This window comes from Sceloporus undulatus, chromosome 5, assembly GCF_019175285.1.
Source record: "Sceloporus undulatus isolate JIND9_A2432 ecotype Alabama chromosome 5, SceUnd_v1.1, whole genome shotgun sequence".
Classification (NCBI taxonomy): Eukaryota; Metazoa; Chordata; class Lepidosauria; order Squamata; family Phrynosomatidae; genus Sceloporus; species Sceloporus undulatus.
In genome coordinates, this window is record NC_056526.1 from 62,268,881 (window position 1) to 62,291,011 (window position 22,131).

The following is a 22,131-nucleotide window of genomic DNA, read 5'->3' on the forward strand; positions in this document are numbered from 1 at the left end:
AAGGACAGTGAATTAGAAGATGATAACTGATCCTTTTTACTCCAGGATTGCCATCAGTAGTTTTACACTAGCAGCTTTGCCACTATTTTTACAGAAAGTATTTGTTTGGAACTCTTGAATAAGCATTTGTGACCAAGCGTAAAGTCACTGGCCAAGGTCACTGGAGCAGAAAACATGCTTAGTAGCACTTCTTACTATCTCACCTAGGGAATGGTTTGGTCTTTATGTAGAGTAGCACCAACAGTTGAGAACCCCCTGGCATGGTCCACATGTTATGCTAAATCAAAGATGTGGGACCTCTTTCAGTGTGAAGTCTGCTTTCACCAACTTTAGGGGGAAGGTAGTCCCCTGGGGATAGAGTCAAAAGCAAAATGATGGGACCAAAAATGCTAATGTGTTTTAAATTAAAATGTTTGATGGCAGCAGCTAAGCCTCAGGAGATGCATTTTAAGCCTTTGGAAGGGAACAGACAAAAGCTGGGAAACTACCAAAGGGTGGTATCTGGGGCCATGGCTCACTGCGGAGTCCAAGTGCCAGATTCAGCCCCATGGCCTGAGATTTCCCATCCAATATTCAAGGGTGGTTCCATGCATAAGCTTCAGGACTCTCATACTTTGATCTCTTTTCTAAGTTTCTGAAATAGCCTCAAGGAAATAAACCTTTTGCTTCCCTTTTCAATTAATCTTTGTTACTTGCTACATCTAACCTCACAAACTGCTTAGCCGAAAGGACAGCTGCATACGACCACCCTATTGTGATAAATAGGAGTTACTCCATATATGCAGAATATATAATACACAGAGTGGGCTTGAACTTAGAAGCAAGGGGAGGGAAGATGAAAGGAAGGAACATTAACAACCTAATATATGCAGATGACACAATACTACTAGCAGAAACAAACGAAGACCTGGAGCAATTTTTGAAAAATGTCAAGGAGTAATTAGTGCCAAAATTAGATTAATGCTGAACATTTAAAAAACCAAATATAATGACCACAGAAAATATACAAGAATTCCTCCTAGAAAACAAGAAAATTAAATTAATGGAAGAGTTCCCATATCTTGGTTCAAATACTGATCAGAACGGAGACTGCAGTCAAGAAATCAGAAAAAGACTAGGATTGGGAAGGATAGCTATGAAAGAACTGGACAAGATCGTAAAATGTAAGGACATAACTCTGGACACTAAAGTGAGGATCATCCAAGCCATCGTATTCCCCATCATCATATACAGATGTGAGAGCTGGGCAGTAAAAAAAGTCAATAGGAAGAAAATCAACTTGTTTGAAATGTGGTGCTAGAGGCAAGTACTGAGAATACCACAGACCTGAATAGAGAGGTTGAGGACATGGCGTCTTGGAGATGTCTCATCCACAGGGTCACTGTGAATCAAAGTCAACAGGGCAGTTAACAACAACATCATTTTCAAAAAAATAAATATCTTCAAGACAGATTTGATAAACAGGGTCAATCCTGTTATTAGGCAAAATGAGGCACTCACTTCAGATGACAAATAAGCAAGAGCAAAACAGCATATGCTGCAATGTGTCCTGCACCTTTTAAACTATTTCCTCCACTGATTATGTTCTGGACTGAATTCTGTTGTACATAATATGCAGTTATTATTTATTGTTATTTGGAGTGAGCAGCAATGAACTCCTTTGCAATTCTTTAGTGTGTTATTTTCACTTTAGAGTGGAAGATGCTGTCCTATCACCAACATTGATGAAAGGTCCAACTGTCCATCCCATTGGCTTTTTTACACAGATGAAAGGTGACATAACCTTGTTCTTTGTCTCAGGCAGAGAAATATCTTGTCCTAGTCTTGTTTATGAACTTTATTAGTAGCTGGAATTGGATAAAATCACCTGCACTAACGTTCAAGTCCATCTTAGGAGATGTGTATCAGTAGAAATTCTATAATAATTTAACCATAACTAGCCCCTCTTCGCTAGATCAAAAGCCTGCCACTAAGTCAACAGAAGCTACATAAAGCTTGCTGACTCATATTTCCTGTTTACTTTGCTATTAAATGATGTAAAGTGAAATATTGGTCAATCACACTCTTCCCTTTTCTAAAGGATCCAAGTTGTTCTTTCATGATACGATTATTTCGACCAGATAAAACTCTGGTGTATCTTTTAGTTAACCCGTTGAAGAGGCTGTGTAACTGATATTTTTTGAATTGGCTTTGCTGTCTTTTTTTACATTAGATATTATAAAATGTGATTTATATTCCGGGAATATGCTATACTAGTTATATGAAAAGATCATTAGTAAAAATATATTTGGACTTTTAAAAGTTAAATGTTAAATAAGTAGTATCCTATCCTCCCCTGTGGCAGGATGATGGGCATGTTGTGGTGGATATCCTGTTCTGACGGCTAAAACTGTCAGCTTGCTAAATCAGAAAATCTCATAATAAAATGACTTAATTTGGGCATTAAAATATGTTATCAAAATAATATAGGGTTATGGGTTAAGTGTGTATGTGTTTGACAACACTTCCTAATTCCTTCCAGATTTAGGCACAGATTGTTTTGTTGCCCAGATAAAATAAGTGAGATTAATGTGTCGATTAACTCATTCAGGGTGCATCCAGGCTGATTAGAAAGACCCAAAAGTCCCAGTTTTGTTCATATTCTTTCCAATTTTATTTTGAAGATCCATACACACTTGGTTTATGCTATAATATTTTCTGTCACTCCCAGTACAATTAGAGACTTTTTATACCAGCTTTCCAACTCAGTTTATTTTAACTCAGTATAAAACTGGAAAGAACAGAAAAACCAGATATTTTTCAGTCATTCTGGGTATGCCTTCAGTTACGTATACACAACATTTTTTTAGTAGTTTCATCTACCGTATATACTCAACTATAAGTCGACTTCATGTATAAGTCAAGGGCAGGTTTTGGGGCCAAAGTTATGGATTTTTATATGACCCGTGAATAAACTGAGGGTAAAATTTAAGAGCATGTAACAAAGGATCTAAAGGATGAAGCAAAAGAAAACAATGCCAAAGAATTTACAAAATTCCAGTAGGCATAGCTGTTTGTGGGGTCAGTGCTTCCAGGACAGATTATGCTCTTGCCTTTCACCAGGGGGTGGTTCCTTTTTAAAATAAGAGTTAAACTATAGTACTAACATTGTCCATGGATAAGTCGACTCTGTTTTTTGGGGGGTCATTTTTTAACCTAAATTTCTAGACTTATACATAAGCATCTACAGTAACTTCCTAGATTTCTCAGTTAATGCTGAAATTCAGAATGTGCTGTAATAAACCAGGTCATAGAATTTGCTAGAGTTGGTGCCTCTTTTGTACATTCAGGAAGCAGAAAGACCTGCTGCTTCAGGAGAAGACATATTAGAAATGAAGGAAGCACACCACAAGGTTCTGTTATGAGGAAGGCTAATCTATGTGGCTTCTTACTAGGGAGGCTAAACTGTGTAGTTTATTTGGGAAGAGAGGAGGGAAGGGGAGGGAAAGATGGAGTGAATAAGAGATATTTGTGGAGCAGAAGAGCTGGGTTGGTGGAACAGAAGAATAGTTTGCTCCTAGTCAGATCTGTGTTAGATGGGGTTACGCTCCCCCTTAAAACTGGGAGTATAGTGCTGAGCTTAAAATAAGTTTCGTCAGCTACCAGGAGTACTTTTGCACAGTTAAAACTAATGTGCCAACTAGTGTGCCCATTCCTTGAGAAGTTGGACCTCACCATGGTTCTACATGCTTCGGTTACATCCTGTTTGGGCTATTGTTATGTGTCTACATGGGACTGCCTTTGAAAAGTGCTCAGAAACTTCAGCTGGCCCAAAGCTGCAACCAGACTGTTAACTGGATCAGAGCACAGATAGCACGCAATTTCCTTGTTGCAACAGCTCCACTGGCTGCCACTCGGTTTCCCAGCATGATTCAAAGTGCTGATTTTGATCTATAAACCTTGGGTCCAAGCTATTTGAAGGGCTGTAGGGCTATATGGACGGGCGGCTAAATGCCGCCCCTCTATGCCCCAGATCGGTGCTGCAGCAGCCACACACTACAGCACCGAGCTGTGCCCCAAAAGAAGCTGCTCTAAGTAGCTTCCTGGAAGGAGCATTATTGGCACGCTCGCGCGCCATAATGACACCCCTTCCGGCAGGTGCCATTTAAGCGCTGCTTGCCATGGACTCCATCATGGTACGTGCCATATGGATGGATGGGCATGGCTGGGGGCATGTGGATGTTCAGCCCTAGTTCAGCCCTTCTCCTCAGTCAAGCCAGCAGAAACTGCCGGTCTGTACTGCCTCTGTATTTCCTTGTACAAGCTCATTCGGGTTTTAAGATAATCGAGAGACCCTTCTCTCTGTCCCACCTCCTTCTCAGGCTTGTTTGGTGGAAAGAAGGGAGAGTCTTCTCAGTAGCTGCTCCCAAACTTTGGGACTACCTCCCCAGAGAGGCTAGGCTGGCCCCATCCTTGCTCTCCCTCCAGTGGCATGTGAAAACATATTTGTGCTGCCAGATCTTTACAAATTCTTGAGTGGGCTCTTAATGCCATGCAGTGTTGGTTTTAAATTTTTTAAAGGGTAGGTATGTAGTTTTTTTAAATTGTTTAATGCATTTTAATATTTTAATTATTTTAATACCTAAATGTTTAATTGTATATTTTACCCTTTTATTTAACTTAGTAGTGTTTTTAATTTTATTGTTTTAAAATGTTGTTAGCTGGATTGAGTCCCATTATTGGAAAAAGGAGGGATATAAATGAATAAAATAATAATAATAAATAATAATAAAATTGTCCAGGACAAGGAACTTGGCAAGTTTCCTTTGCTGAGTCTTGAGTGAATATCTTAGTCCTGACCTTATTATGTATTAATAAGCTCTTTTGATTTATCTATAACATTGCTGGCAAGAGGCCAGTCTTTACAAGTCAATAAAACACTCTCCCCCATCCTCTCAGTGGGAAGTCTGGATGAAGCAGAGTTCAGTTCCTGAGGAGATTATCACACAGAGGAGGCAAGAGTCTTTCTCCCTTCATTAAACTGTCATTAAATCATGTTAATAGCATGATCAAGGGGAAGATTATCACACACACACCATGCCCTCTGTCTTCCCGTTAATACCAAATGATGCGATCATTACTGTTTACAGATGGGACAAGAATGGGATAAGTACGTGGGGGTGCGATAATCTTCCCCCTGATTGTGCTGTTAACATGATTTAATGATGGGAGAAGGATGCTTGCCTCTGGCCTGTTCACTGCCAAACCAGGATATACAATGGATTTTAAAAGTCACTAGTTGCACCAGATCTTCATGGAAGGCACCCTTCCATTACAACAAGTGTGGTGGTAGTGAGTTGCTCACTCTTAGGTCAGAACGAGGCACCCAGCCATATGATCAAGGGATGCGTGTGCAAACAGCCACTCAGTGTTGGAAAGGAGGGCCCAGATAATCGAGGGGAGGAGTTTGGGCCAGTTCTGGGGCCATGATATTCCAGGCTGCTCCCTGAGTATCCTTGCCCATGCAGACACAACCAAAGTGGCCTTTTAAATCATCATTGTTTTCTGGTTAACTACAAGCAGAATTGGTCTAGATGCTTGATTCTGTTGATGAAAGTCATTCTGTTGGCAGAATGTGGAATGAGTGATTGCCCTTACCTCTACAGCACACGGTTCACTCCTCAAAACACCTCTGGAGACAGAGAAAATGTTCTGAAGCTGGTTTTCCAGTGATGAGGGGGAAAGAAATATTCACTGCACTGGTAGTCAGAGCCAGCAAAAATTCTAAGATAGATATTTTAAAACATTACCATTAAAATGATCTCTGAGACTACAGGTGTTTCTGTGTGTGTGTGCATCCATGCCTTCTAGTTGCCTGTCAACTTATGTGACCCCATAAATGTCATAGAGGTTTTTTTAGTTGTGGAATACTTAGATGTGGTTTTGCCAGTTCCTTGCTCTGAAATCTAGCCTACAGCACCTGTTACATAAACTTACTTGGAATAAGAAACACGGAAGACAGTAATAGTTCAGAGTAAATATGGCAAGAGTTTCATAGTAACTCAGTTTCATTTCCTGTGCAAATTATTTTGGCCCTACAGAAGTAGAATTGCAAAAACAATTAAAAGCTCTTTCAATAACATAACACAAAGTAAATAAAATTAGATCAAACAATGGAAGCAGCTGCTTAAGAAGACAGAGAAAGATGTTAAGAAACATTGATTTTCCAACAATTGCAATGATAAAGTGCCTGCCAAGTTCTACAGTCAACACGATTTGAAATGTTTTATTAAGAATTGCTAAATAGAAATCACATTAAGAGGCCAAAGATAAGCTGTTTCTCCTCACCTATTAACATTCTAGGAGTCAGTGACCAGTTTCATTTTAGAGGAGTTATTAGGAAATGTATGTGGGCTTTGTTTCAACCTTTATTTATTTGATTAAACTCTAAAATAAGAAGTTGGTTACTTTTGAATACACAAGCATGTGACTTTAACATTTCCATTGTGCTTGATTTCCTACTGGTTTATTGAAATTGCAAGAGTCCTATAATATTAATGCTGCCAAAAGAAGTCACTTGTTGTTTTAAAGTAAATGAATATTTCTTTCTCTGCTTTGGATTGTCTTATAACAATGATATATTTTTTTCTTATTTCCTTTTCATAGAATGCTTCTGACTTCAGTGACATTGCTCTCTATTTATTCAATAAATCTCCTGTTAATCTGTGCAAAGGAAACAGGTAATTCCTAAGAATGTTGTATTCTCTAGCAAAATAAGAGGACAAGGTTGAAAGATCTGGAGGATAAAATCTTCTGAATAGCACACCCTCCATCAGTTTTATAATATAGCGAGGCAGGGAGAAATATTGTAGTGTCCCTGAATAAAATAGATATATGAATTTAAATCTGTTTTACTGGAGTAACTGAAGCTAAACTCTAGTTTGTACATGTATATCAACAAAAGCATTAACTGAGCTGGAATTAAAAACTCACATGGACAAAAATAAAGCTATAAGAAAGGGAGCAGCACCTGTTATTGATGCATTTTCTGTTAGTATTCCAACTGTTTGGTATTAGTAGCAAGACAAGGCTACTGCCTGTTTGTTCTGTCTGGCATATTAATAATATAGTCCAAAAAGTTACTTCTTGTTCTCCTAGTATTACAACATGAGCTCTGGATGTACGATTTCTTGCTGTTTTCATTATGATCAGTCATCATATCTTATTCATGTTAAAGGAGATAATGTATGGGCCACAAAACAAGGCAGGACTTTAGTTGAAGAGACTTCATTTGGTTTCATATGCCACCTTTCCAAAATTAATTTGGTCATTCTAATCTCCAGTGCAGTTAAAAAGGCATCCAGCCTTGCTCTGTCACTTTCCCCTTCACATTTCATGAGATGAAGGATAAACTTCTACAAGTGAGCAGTCTGCTCTTCCCATGGGAACAGAACAAATACACAAACTGAGCAAGCTCACAGCTTCTCCTCCCAATTTGTGATTGAATGTTGTTGGGGGCCAGTGATAGTTGGTGGCATGGGTTACTGGGTTAGTGAATTTGATTTGGGCTTTTAGTGACAGTAGGTAGCTTCCATTTTAGTGAGGTGATGAATTTGATTGGGAGGTTTAGTCTGAATGAACTAGCCAAGATCCTTAAGTGTAAAGATTGATTTTACTGTGGAGAGGGGTGGAACCTCAAAATTGCAAAGACAGAGGCGGGATACAAACCGCCGCTTTGCGGCGGTCTGCCACCGCCGCCGGCTAGTCCGCGGGGGAGCCGGAGCCTCCACACGGCACGGCTCCCCTGCGGACCGAAAAAGAAGCTCCAAAATGGAGCTTCTTTTGGAGTCGCGTTTGCGACGTAGTGAGGCGCCAGGGGCTCACTTGCTACATCACAAAGGACGCGACACGTACGGACGCTCAGCGTCCGATACGCAAAGATGGCGCTGGCCATGTAGAAGGGCCGGCGCCATCTTGTACGGACAGAGTCCGTATTAGGCCCAGGGGTGTCTAGAAGAGACGCCCCTTTTTTAAAATAGGATGTCCTCCGGACGTCCCAAATGCCAGTTTGTAACCGGCCAGAATCATCCAGGCAATAGTATTTCTGATTTTTATGTATGGTTGTGGAAGCTGGACCATGAAGAAAGGGACAGGTAGACGATCAACTCATTTGAAATGTGCTGCCAGAGGAGAGTTGTACAGATACCATGGACTGCCCAAAAGACAAATAAATGCATCCAAGAGCAAATCAAGCCTGAATTCTTCCTAGAAGCCAAGATGACTAAAATCTGACTTTGGTCATATCATGAGAAAGCATTAGAATTGCCTCCTCCAGGCACTCCTGGGGCAAGTGTCATTCTTACTTTCATTATTATTATTATTATTATTATTATTATTATTATTATTATTATATTTATTTATTTATAAAGTACTGTAAGTTTACACAGCACTGTGCATAAATAGTATAAAAGAAAATAAAATGGACCTGCCAGTGACGTACATTCTGGAAAATAGAATATAATACAAAATTGAAATACAATATCATTCAACAGAATATAGAAATAACAGATTATAATAAACGTCAAATAACAATAAATTAATGTGGGAATGCTTCCCTGAACAGAATACTCTTTAACTCAGTTTTAAAGCTGGATAAAGAGGAGATGAACCACGCCACGGTTAGTGATTTTATAAAGAAAAAAATTCTACATATCTTAGCTATAGCTTGAATATGGGGGATACATGACAGGGAGGAATCAAAAATTAAACCAAGACTGTGGGCTTCTTAGACAGGGCAAATAGAGATGTTGTCGACAAGAACTCAAAAGGAGTATTGAACAGTAGCCTTTGGAGGAAAAATAAAAAGCTCAGTCTTGGACATATTGAGCTTTAAGCACTGGTGCCACATCCACTGAGAAACAGCACTGAGACAAGAAGATACTTGCTGTTCAAGACCCGAAAAAAGATCAGGGGTGGAAAGACACAACTGGGTGTTGTCAACATACAGATGATAAGAAAAGCCAAAGGAACTAATTAGCTTACCTAAAGACAGTTGTAGAGAGAAAACAATAGGGGACCCAAAACAGAGACCTTTGAAACTCCAACAGAGAGCAGGACGGAAGACGAAACCTGACCGCTAGTGACTACTGCAAAAGATCTGTCGGACAGATAGGATTTAAACCACTTACGAACAGAATCCGAAAACCCAAGGTCAGAGAATATAACAACTAAAAAAACAGTGGTCAACAGTGTCAGAAGGCGCAGATAGATCTAGGAGGACAAGAAGAGAATAGAGGCCATTTGCCTTGGCCTGCAAGAGACCATCACATATCTTTGTAAGAGTCATCTCTACAGAGTGCCGTGGGTGAAAACCAGACTGAAAAAGATCTAAAATGGAGTTAGTCTCAAGAAACTCTAGACAGTGAGAATAAACAACTTGTTCCAAAACATTAGAGAACAAGTTGAAGGTTTGGAAGAGTTCAGAAGTGTAGAGACTTTATCCAAAGAGACAGGAGTAAACGCAGAGAATTGTTTAGACGATGATGCATGACAGTTAGTTATGGCTGAAAAAACAGGAGGGACAGTCTCGGAGTGAATAGTAGTAATCTTAGAGATGAAATAAGTAGCAAAGTCATTAGGAGAAAATAGGGAAGAGACAGGAGGGGAAGAATTCCTTTGGGATTCATATTGGTGTATGAAAGTGGGCTCCTTGGAATCAGCTGTGAAGAGGGAGTGTTAAGGGTAGAGAAAGATGGGTTCTTCTGGGTTTGGGTACATGACTAGGTCAAGAGGCTGTGGAAGGAATAGAAATGAAAGGAAATGAAGTCGAACTCGAGCATATCAGTCTATAGGAAAGAAAACAGTAGATCAGACAAGGTAAGTGGCAATTCTAACTTCCACACCTGTTTCTGCTTGACTGCCTCTAGTAAGCACACAGATGCAAACATTTTAAATGACTTGACTTTCTTGTTCCCTGCCATGAATTCATTTCTATCTTCTCTTCAAAATTAATTTGTTAGGCTGTATGGTATATGAAAAGCTTGGTGAGCAAGTCTTTGGCACTCCAGGAAAAATTATTGTTTTTGGATCTACATCTCTTCAGAACACTGGAGGTAAATAAAATGTGACATAGGTGGATAAATTAAGTGATGCACTTAGAACTTTGGAAATTTAAAGTCTGGTTAAATTGCTGTTGTTGTTGTTGTTGTTGTTGTTGTTGTTGTTGTTGTTGTGTGCCTTCAAGACATTTATGACTTATGGCAACCCTAAGGCAAACCTATCATGGGGTTTTCTTAGCAGGATTTGTTCAGAGAAGGTTTGCCATTGCCTTCCCTTGAGGCTGAGAGCGTGTGACTTGCCCAAGGTCACCCATTGGGTTTCATGACCAGGCTGGGAATTGAACTCTGGTCTGCAGAGTCTCAGTCCAGCACTTAAACCACTACGCCATGCTGGATCTCTGGTCAAATTATCCCCCCTCTTAAATAAAAATGTATTGTGGAATAACTTTTGGGTGAAGGAGCTATTCTTAGCTGTCCTGCCTCTTTGGACTTTGTTGTGTAGCACATGCTAATGAGTGTGCTGTCCCAGTTATATAGTTACTGTAATACTATCTCAGGCAGTAAATACTTTTTGGTGCATAAACAACAGACTGAAAATGACTTCAAATTAGACTGTTTATACTTTGATAGGATTTTTTTTAGTAATAAATACATATGCTGTTTATTTGAATTCAAATGTGCATTTTTAATTATTTCATTCTTTAAAAATATACCTAAATAGCAAATGAGATAGGTTCAACCGTTTGATTATATATATTCTAAAAGGGCAAGCCGTTCAGAATGAATATATATAAAATGCAAATCAGTGTGCACAAAGGCCAGATACAGATGTAACATATCTGGGCCAACACAAATAGTGCAACAATTGCTTTCTGCCTTTTGTTTCCAGTGTCCCCTGAGCTAAGAAGATGTGGTTAAAGCAATCCCTACAAAGCAAAATTATCACAGCTTGATTTTTATTTGTCATCATAGTTTGTAACTACTACTTAAACTACTTTTTCTGGGTGAGATGTCTGTAATTTAACAAACCAGGAAGTCTTTTCACCAACTAGGTATGTAGTAGAAGAAATGCTTAACCTCATCATTCTTTCCCACATCAATAATCTGTGGTGTTAGTGGACCAAGGAAATTGTGCCTGAGCCTAATTAGAGCGTGCATTTTTTGTTTTTGTTTTTATTGGAGGGGTTCATATTTGAATATACATTGGTTACATTCAGACAGTCATAAGGTTTTAAAAAAAAAAAAAGAAATATGGGGCCTGAACAGACAGGCCAAAATAAAGCTGCTTTGGTTCACTTTGGAGGTATGCTGTTTAAATGAGACATGCATCTTAAGAGGCCCAAACCTACACCAAAGCTGCGTTCTTGTCCTTAGGACTGGAGCGTGGCTTTGGTGCGGCTTCCGGCCCTCTTAGGACACATGCATCATTTAAATAGCATACTTCCAAAGTGAACCAAAGCAGCTTTATTTTGGCCTGTCTGTTCAGGCCCTGAGATATGAATGAATGTTTTGCTTTGCCACAATCTGGTTGCATGACATGGCAACAAATAGAGAAATGTTAAATTAACTGGTTTCCCATTGTATTCAAACTGGAAAATTATGATTAACATCGTTTGAAGATGGTTTAATATCCTGCCTCTGTCCTGTCCTCCCCTCCCCAAAATTACTAATCAGAGTTTCCTGTTTTGGATGACATGGGAAATTTATGTTAATTCACAACTTCCTAGTTTGTACTCTGGCTCCTGCAAAAGAGGTTGTTTACATGTACCATCTTTAAAAACTCTTTTATATTGTGGTTTATTAACCCAAGATATGGTTATCGTAACTCCTCTGAAGTCTCATTTGAAGTGAACCTGAAAAATACTATGGAGAAAATCCATGTTGTCACTTTATTTAAAAAATAATTTCTTTTCTTTAGCAATGCTGAGCTATCTCTTCATTGTTAAAAATGAATTACCTGCTGCCATAAAGTTTCTTATGGGAGAAGAAGAAACATTTTGGTAAGTTTAACTTGTGATTTGCTGATGGGAAGAATTTATTGTGCTTAAGTCCAGGGGCTTACAAAAATCATCTAGTAATAGAAGTATTTGCATCTTGCCCACCATGTTAATATATCACATCAGGGCTATAAATGGAATTAATAAAGAAAGGGAGAGACAATATAACCTAAAATGATAATTTTGGTTCCACTATAAAGAAAGTCTTTAAAAACTAGAACAGTCAACCAAAGATTCGGCTTTTTTTTATAATATTAAATTCTTGATACATTTCTCTCACTGTAAAGTCTCAATTCATCTATGGGATATTAGGATTATTTTCCATCAGAACATTTCAAATGTTGGATAAGATCCTTAAAAAAAGGTTTTCATATGCTGTAGCTACACAGAAGTCACATAAACATTACATGAATAATGTGGTTAGAGAAATGAAAACAGATCTGCATGCAGTGATGAAACTAGCAAAGAAATTAGTCTTGAAGTGTTTATTTGCATTTTTCATGTCTGCAGTTGGACTATTCAAGACTTATTTGTGGTGCAGCAAAGGGTATATGCAGTCACCCAAGTTCTGCCATGAAAAATTCCATTCCATGCGCTGCACAAAGTATGCAAATTAAACATATTTGCCTTCTTTTCTCTTGTTCTGCATAGTTCTATCAATTTTACTGCTTTCCTCAAAATCATTATGGTAGTTCCTTTGTTAGTTATTCTCTTTCACTTTTTAGTTGACATTGCCCAGATATGGTGAAGCTTATATTCAAAACTAAAAATTGTTCCTTTAACAAACATACAAAGACTGATGTGGCACATATTGTATGCTTTCTATGTCCTCCACAATAATGTCTTCTATGGCCCTGAATGTAATACTGAAATTGCTGGAGATATAATTGATTAAGAGTGTTCCCCTTTGCTTTGCTTTCTCCATTAACAGCATTCACACTTGAAGACAAATAACTCAAAATAATTTTTCATAATAAGATGCAAAAATGACCAAGTTTGTTTCTGTGTAGCCTGATTGAAACAGGCTCTGGAGGTGCCAGCATCTTGCTGAGGGGATGTTTACATTCACTGTGTCAATGCCAATTCCCAATAGCTGACCAGATGGGCTAGGTCCAGAGAAGGAGTGGTAGGGAAGCAGTCCTCTCTCTGAACTATTTTCCTATGGGCACATACCAGTAAGCAGATTTCTAGTCATAGAGAAATGAGTAGATATATTAAATTCCCAGCAGCATGAATTTTTATTTATGATAGGTGATGTTGCTCTCGGATGGCTTTAAAATATAGTTGCCCTTAAAAATGTTGTATTGCAAGAGCTGTCTGCCTGTCTGAACAATCTTTTCCTGTGTTGACAGCTTGGATCATATCTAATGCCAATTGGCATGGGTTTGCCCTCCTTCCCTGGCATAGCTCTTAAGCAATGCTTTTCTTAATAACTGAGTGAAAATATTATGTTTGCAGGCTCTGGTGGCCCAGATTCAGTTGAGGATCATTTTAAACCAATAGCTAAATCTGTTTCCTTATACCATCTAAGAAAGGGATGGAGAATATGCGCCCCTCCTGGTGGTGTTGATGTGCATCTTCCATGATATCTTGTCATTACCTGTACTGTTCAATCCAACAACCTCTCAAGGGCAACATGTTCCTCCCCTGTTCTAATATATCTATAGATTATTCAGTCTTGTTTTAACTGATTTTTTTTAAAAATAAATAAAATGTAAGCATCCATGATGATAAAGTGATTCTCTGGTGACACATTTTTTGAAAATGTTTTACAGGGCATGGTATGTGGATGGGCGAGTTCTTGTTGTAACAGTGACATTCTGTATAATCCTTCCATTATGCCTTCTTAAGAATTTAGGTAAGGATATATTATCTTTTGAGTGAAGTATTGTTTTTAAGAGTTAATATTCAAGGTGCACTCAGTCTGAAATGTCTGATTCCAAATTCTTACCCTCTGTTCTTTGACTCAGAGTAAACAATGCATAGAGAACCATATAATAAAGAAGTGTAAGTTACCATTTGGTTCCATCTGAATACGTTTAACTGTCTGAACCTGAGACAAAATAAAGTGTCCCTTTGACATGTCTATTTTTGAGCACTGATTACATGCCAGAAAAAAAAAATAATTCTACTCCCTAGGGCAGTATAAATAGTGTAGGCTTGTTTAAAACATCAACACAAAATACATATTATTCTCAAAATAAAGACGGTTAAGATAAATATAAAAATAAGGAATCTATTTGTCAAATATTAATATGGGTATGAGCAATTCTATGTAAACCTAAGATGGGCAAAAACCTCAGAAAATTCATAAGACTTACGGTAATATTCTTTCTGAAAACTAACTTGGGCATTTTCCCAACCCTGGCCCAGAATACTCTCACCTCACCACTTTTCTTTCTGCCAACCCTTCTGAGATTGGTCTGCACAAATTCATAGTATTTAGTTGTTCAGCATTTAACTACCTCTTGCTGTCAAGTCTCCAGACAGCCTTTCTTTCCCAAAAGTCAAGACTGCTCAATCTAAAAGTTATCTTCATTCTCTAAAGATGATTTAACAGAATTCCTTTGTCCAGTAAAAACTTTCACTGTTCATTTGAAAATAGGTTCAAATTGTAACAATTAAAATTGTCTTTGCAATCAAGAGCCTCTGCCTGCTATTCAGTTCAAAACATGTTCTTTAATTAATGTTCTTGGCAGTCTCTCCTCCTCAGTGCTAAAATGTTCAGCCAGACTTTTAAAAATACTTAAAATACATAATAAACTTTCATAACTATGGGTAGCACTCCTGGTTGAGCCTGTAAAAGGAAGAAAATGTTTCTTTCAGAGTAGCATAAGTGGTTGCCTCAGACAAAAGAAATGAAATGACATCCCCACAGTAATTTGAAAATTCAATAAATAAACAAATATTTGACACCTTTCAGTAGTACTGTCATGAACTCTATGCAGTGTTAAATTTGAAGATTAGTCACTTATAACTTGCCAAATAGATTAAATTAACATAAGAGGGTACCAATTTGCATATGCTTACATATATTCATAGATGTAAGTATAAAATAATCATTTAAACAGCAATCTCGATTCTAGGGATGACTGACCTGTGTTCCTGACTGTGTTCCTGACTGCCGCTGCTTCCAGGAACCAATGCTGATGGGCACATTAAAGATCTGCTGTTCCTATGCTAGGTTTTCTTTATCTTTAAACTGACTTGAAGTAGAACCTTCATATAAAGAAATCTTTAGATGTCCTCAGTAAATTAGGATGTATGGTTTGGAAACATTAGCTGAAAGCAGCTGCCCTGTTGCGTGCAGCCCAGCAACCAGAATATATAAATACAGATTCAGTAGCAATGTAATAGTTGATAATGCACTTCTGGCCCCAATTTTAAGGACTGTTTGTTAACCATCAGAATCCTAAGTAAATTGGGTACCAAGTTATGAAGAACCATCTCTACTCATAGAAGCCTACCTCACTATTAAGATTTGACTCGAGGTCTTGCTCATGGATCACTCACTAAGGCGGGATACAAACCGCCGCTTTGCGGCGCGTCCCGCCGCCGCCGTTTGCTCCGCGCGGGAGCCGCAGCAGCCAAACTGCGCGGCTCCCACGTGGAGCAAAAAAGAAGCTCCATTTCAGAGCTTCTTCGCAGCGCACTGATGAGTCGCGAAGTGCCGCTGGGCATTCGTGACGTCATAGGCGCCGCGACACTCTGGAGCTATGCGTCCAGTACGTAAAGATGGCGGCGCCCATATAGAAGGGGCGCCGCCATCTTGTACTTATAGGATACGTACTAGGGTTAGAGGGGTGCGGAAGCACCGCCCTTAACCCTAGTACGTATCCTATACGTAACTATATGGCGGTTTGTATCCCCCTAAGAGAATAGCAGTCAGGCTTTCTTGGTCATGGTTTCGTTACTTTGGAGCTCCCCCATGGAAAATATTCTTAATCCAGTCAGGTATCTTTTAAATGTGCTTCTAAAAATCTGATTACAGTCGGCACCTCCATATCCACAAGTTCAGCCAATCACAGCTTTGACAATCAAGCTTGATTCCCAGTAGATAAGTCCCATCCTCTGAAGAAGGGTAGCTCTTCCCATTGCTCCCTAATAGGCAGAAAAAAAACACAAACAAACCACACCTGGCCCCCTGTGGGACCAGCTTTCCCCCCCTTTAGGAAGCCAGTCTTTTTCCTACCTACGCGCCTAGTAGGACACATTTGGAAGAAAGTGGAGTTGGCCCTTAAGAAGGCCACAAGGTCACTGCATTGTCATCACAGCAGTGCTGCCTTGATGTGCTAGGGTGTACATTCAATGAATATAGGATTTACTGAGGAGGTGTCCCTCCAGGACACCCATCTCAGGCAGAGCCTTAATAAGCTTGCTCTGGCCTCAGCCCTACATGGCTGAATGGGACCCTGTAGCAGTGTAGTTCTGTTCCAGAGCTCAGGCTGCAGTGGTTGCGGTCCACCGCCAGTCTGGCTCAAGAACTGGAATGTTGATGCTAAAGAACCAGTGCCCTGGTCATAGAGGTGACTTTTTTCTTGTGCCAAAGAAGAATGGAAAGTGGAGGACCATTTTAACCTCAGGGGTTTAAACTCTTGTCAGAAGAGAAAGTTCTGTAGAGAGACTCTGTGTTCCATCCTAGAAGCAATCTAGCCAGGAGATTTTCTTTCATCATTGGACCTCCGGGATAGCTATTTCCTCTTTCCAATCCACTCGGATGAATTATCTTCCTGCACTTCGCCTATGACAATCAGCATTTCCAATACAGGCCTGCCATTCAGACTGTTCTTGGCCCTCTGGTCTTCACAAATCATGGCGACCCAGGTGACCCACTGGAGAGACTCGGCTGCATGTTTATCTATACCTGGAGATCTGTTGGTACAGGTGTACCCTCCATAAAGTCAGAGAGATGTCAAGGAGAGATCTCAGATCATTGAGTGAACCACTCAATGATCTGAGATCTCTTGATCTCTGACTGGCTTCCTAAAGGGGGGGTAGAATATCCATCACCTTGAACCTGAATAGACTGGGGGGGGTGTATCCCTACCGCTGGACCGTGTGCACAATCCTTGGACAGCCCAAGACCAGGCAGTTGGTCCTGGCCCAGCCACAGGGCATGATGATTGTTTGTTTGTTTTTTTGTGTGTGTTTTTTTATTTATATACCTCTATTCCCAAAGATCATAGCGGTTAACAGCAAGTAAGCTAATTAGCAGTAAGCTAATTTGCCCCCAACAGTCCTGGGTACTCATTTTAGCGACCTCGGAGGATGCAAGCCTGAGTCGAGCTTGGGCCCTTTTGCTGGTCTTAAACTCGCAACCTTGTGGTTTTGAGTGAATGGCTGCGTACAGGCATTTACCCCTGCGCCACCCACTGTGGTGATGGATCTGTCGTCCCTGAGCCCAGTGTCCATGCCAAGCACCTGCAATGGTCACTGCTTCCTCCCCATCAGGAGGCCATTGTGAGGAGAGATCCTTGAAATAGGTCCCTCAACAGTCCTGTACTCTCTGCACTGGTGGAATCTCCCTACTGTGTCGTGGGGATGCCCCATCTGGAGGCTGAAGCAAGTACAGATCACCACAGACATGAGCCTGAGAGGCAGGGGGCACACTGCAACCAGGGCAGATGGGTCGGAGGAGGAACAGCCTACAAGCATCAACTGGCTGGAGATAGACTGCCAAGCTGGCCCTGCTAGCCTTCTCCTCGATAGTGAGAGGCAGGACAGTCCTTATACGGACAGACACAATTACCACAAAGGTGCACCTGAACTGTGAGGTGGCATGAGGTCGGAACCCTCGGTGGAGAGTCCAGACCCTTTTCCAGTGGTGGAGAAAATCTCCTGTGCCTGGAAGCAGAACATCTCCACAGGGAGCTGAGTTCAAAGCTGACTGGTTGATCAGGACAGATTTGGAACCAGGGAAGTGGAGCCTTCACCCAAAGGTCTTCCAGGAGATCGTAAACACCTGGCTGGCCTCAGATGGATAAGTTCGCCTCGCCGGTGAATGCAAAGTTAACCGAGGTTGTCTCCTGTTACAAGACAGAGAAGGCGTAGCCCTTTGGCATGCTCAATCTCTGGTGGCAAGCATCCCTAGTCTATGCATTCCCCCCACCCCCCGATCTCTGTCCTCTCCAAGGGTCCTGAGCAAGATACGGAAGGATGGCCTGAAGTGATCCGGTGGCTCTCAGAACTTCTGGACATGCTTCAAGAGGCTCCCTCTTTCTCTGCGCACAGACCTTCTAGTCAGGGACAGCTTCACGACTGGAGGTTGAATTACAGATGTTAGTAGGCTGGGTACTTTCTGGAGGAATCGAGTCCATTCTTGTTTCCAATGGCATCACAAATTGAATCTACAAACATACCTTCAGGGTGTTCTCAGTGGTGTAAAATTAGGAGAGTGAACCACCTCACTTCTCTGTGTCAGACATGCTGCAATTCCTCCAGGATGGCATCAGCGCGGCTGTGGCCTAACACCGTGAAAAGACAGGTGACGGCGTTACATCCATTCTACTTGCATAAGAGGGCAACTAGGTTGGCATCTCATCCTCACATCAAGAGTCTACTTAAGGGCATGACCATCAAAGTACCACCCCAACAAGAGACACATTCCCTTCTTGGGACCCCCCACACAGTCCTCAAGGCCGACAGTTGAGCCCTTCGGTCTTGAAACATTGGGCCTTGGAAGGTCCTCTTCCTGACAGCCAGCACATCAGGGCTCCTGTCCACAAGAGAAGACCTGTGGCATCTTCTGTCCAGATTCTGTCCCGGGGCCTTTTCTCGTTGGTTCAATCTCATTACTTGTTCAGATCGATCTTTTTCAGTGGTCGCGGGTGTCAGACTCAGGTCTTCTGTCCCTTATCGGTTGGATTCGCTCAGGTCATCGGTTTGGGTTCCCCTTCTTGTTCCTCCGCTTTACACACTCCCCTTGAAACTATCAGTGCTTGGTGGTTTCTCCTACCGCTTTTACGGGCCGATGATACCCAACTGTACATTCCACCCCTAACCTTTCACCAGACTAGAGCACAGTGTCATCCTGTTTAACATCTGGTCTCCCACTGGAATGTAACCAGCGGCGTCGGAAGCGCAATATGTCCAAGACCGAGCTTCTTGTTTTCCTCTCAAGCCACCTTCACTACCCGTTCTATTCTGATCAAGAACATTTCTATCCAGCCGGTCCAGAAGCCCGGATCGCGGTTTTCAATCATCTTTGACTCCTATTTGTCATTTATCCCACAGATCGGACTAAGAGCCAAAGTCTGTAGATTTTCTCTATAATATCGCAAAATCCGTCCATATCTCTCAGCTTCTAATCTTCTAACCGCAAAAAACACTGGTCCATGCCTTAGGGGGTCTCAAGACGAGACTACTGTAAACCTCCTCCGGGCAGGGCGTCCTCTCTCTCACCCCTCCACCCCTTAATTGCGGTTCAGCATTCAGCTGCCACGATTATTTTACGTCGCTCAGCCGTTATGATCATTCGCCCTCTGTTGTCTTCCTCCTGGCTCCCTCTTCCTTTCCGCATCAGGTACAAACTTTTGTTACTGAACCTTCAAGCTCGCATGGGCTGGCCCCTCTTTATGTAACTGATCTTCGCGCTTCGACATCCCTACTGCGCACGCTCCGCTCTGGTACCAAAATCATCTCCTATCTCAGCCCAGGATCTTCTCTGCCCCTCCCGGATCCGTCCCTTCTTCCCTAGCTGCCCCTCATGTCCTGAACCTTTCTTTCTTCCTCCGCATGCAACAGGGCTCAGTCGTGTCCGCTAACCAGCGGAAAGACAGAGCTGAAAACCATATTGGTAGGGAAGCGGGCTCTCAGGGAATTTGTGAGGGTTATCTGGCTGTCCTGACAATAGTTAGGTGGAGGTGGATGTGTTTGATAGTTGAAATGTTTTTATCTGTTTTTTTTCCTTTCGAAATGGGTAAGTGTACTAGTCCTCTTTTAAATTGTAGTATCTTAGAAGGTACGCCTGGCAAGGCTTTTTAAGCTACTCCTAATTTAACCGACTTTTGTACAGCGCTGTGTATAAGTACAGCGCGATAGAAATAAAGTTTAATAAAAAAATAATAATAAATTCGTAATGATGGCATGCAAACCCCTCCTTTGTGCTGAAGGTCACTTCAGCTTCCATGTCTCCCAGGACATTCTAATGCCTTCGTTCTGTTCATCCGGAGGAATTGGAAAGATTGGCACATGGCTCAATGTAGAGAATTGCAATCAAGATTTCAATCAAAAGACCGATGTTTCAGAACTTTTGGACTCCCTTTTTGGTCTTCTTCAGCCATTGTTCCTAGGAAGAAAAGTGTCCCCTTTCAAGCGAAGTAAATGGATCGAGATGCATTGGGGCCTTGCTAGGATATGTTTGGGCCTTGATCCCTCAGGAGGACTGTGATGGCACGTTCGACCAGGAGTGCAGCCACATCCACCAGCATGACCACCCCAATGCTTCTCTGGCAGAGAATCTGCAGAGCAGCAACCGGATATTCCCCTTCCCCCTTCATCCGAATACAAGCTGGATGTCTTCCAGTCATGGGGTGGCCTTTGGGAGCAGGATGCTTTCCAGCAGGTGATGCACGGATCATCCGTTTAATTTTCCCACTCCTTCCCTATTCTGGGGGGCGGGGTCACTTTGCCGTAATCCATTTCTTCAGGAAGATGGGCTTTGTCTCCTGGGAAAAAAGAATTTTGTTACTCTACCATGTGTTACATTTATTGCAGCAGCTCAGGTCCCAGCATCCCTGCCCACCCTTGGGTGCTATCAGCAGATCCAGGTATAACCTATGTTCTCTGGTTTGCATATTTATTTCTGGTTTGTAGTGTTTGACTTCGTTGAACTGTTGGCCCATCTGTCCAATGGTTTGTCTTCCTTTGGTGGAATAACCAGCTTCTTAAAGTTGGGTATATCCCTCCCTCAGGGGGCCAGGTTTGGTTTGTGGGTTTTTTTTTTGTGTCTATTAGAAGCAGATGCTGGGTCTATATCTGCGGGAATGAACGTATCACTATAAGTACAATTTCACTTTTTGCCACTTCTATAAGCAACCACCCTTTACTATTGCCTTGTATTTAATGATATTGAGCATCCATGGATTTGGTTATCATGAGGTGGTTACTGAAAGATCCACTGTATTTACATCTGTTTTCATTTGGAGTCATTTGATGTTAGGTATCGATTTTTAAATGTTTTTGTCGGTGTCCTGCTCCCTCCCCTCATTTTTATATTGGTTTTCAACGTGTTATTAATGGTATGTATTAACATTTAGTTTGCATTATTATCCTGTTTTGTTCTATGATCCCTAGTTTGAAAGCAGCCATATATATCATTTAAAATGAAAATAAGAAATCATTAGCATAAAACTGTAATGGTTTACGTATCTAAAATACATGTGATGACAGAATGAGTTGCTGGAAATGTTGTCTTTTTAATTTGTCCCAGGGTTATCTTGTATACAAGTGGCTTTTCTATGACTTGCTGGTATTTTTTTTCCTAGTGGTTTTAAAGGTTTTACTTGATGCTTTAGTTTATCATTAGAGTAACTAAACTTCCAAGTTTAAAGCCCTTCTTTACACTTGTGGATCTTTTTCACTCAATAGAGGACAAACATCCAATGGGTTTCTGATGCTCGAGGGCTTTCCTGCTGAAGACTAGTGCTTCATATTCACAGCCTGGTTCAGGGGCTGCAGGTATTGACATGATTGTGGACTTGAGTGCCTTGTTCTCTGACTGAGGCCCATGTGGCTAATTGCACAAGTGAAAAGAAGTAGGATGAACACATACAGAAGAAGACCCATTGCCAAAATTTAACAATTTGCCGCACTTGTATGAGAAGACTTTTAGCTCCTTACACTGTACCTTGTAGAACTTTCAGATGGTTTTTGGCTTTTTACAGTGGCTTAACAAAAGGAAAAGCCTCTGTTGAACCCTTTGCATTTGTTTTGTGACTAGTTTGAATTACACTTTCAGGCAGTCTACAGCTGATGCAAAACTAAAGGGCCGGAGGTGGCCAATTGCACAGCCCTTGTACATTTCTTTGGAATGTTTTGTGTTTTCACGACTTGAGGAGTCAGAGAGTGCTTAGCTCTGTCCTGTCAGTTTTCTGGGA

At 41.0% G+C, this 22,131-nt stretch overlaps 1 protein-coding gene across 2 annotated transcripts in view; it reads left to right on the top strand.

The window, feature by feature from the left end:
* SLC38A1 (solute carrier family 38 member 1) overlaps positions 1-22,131 on the top strand; it is a 74,237-nt gene that overhangs the window by 29,607 nt on the left and 22,499 nt on the right. For both annotated transcript variants that reach the window (XM_042467249.1, XM_042467250.1), the window contains 4 exons: positions 6,646-6,719; positions 9,999-10,091; positions 11,956-12,037; positions 13,810-13,892. In XM_042467249.1, the coding sequence (XP_042323183.1) occupies positions 6,646-6,719; positions 9,999-10,091; positions 11,956-12,037; positions 13,810-13,892 (332 nt within the window). The remainder of the gene's footprint in view (positions 1-6,645; positions 6,720-9,998; positions 10,092-11,955; positions 12,038-13,809; positions 13,893-22,131) is intronic.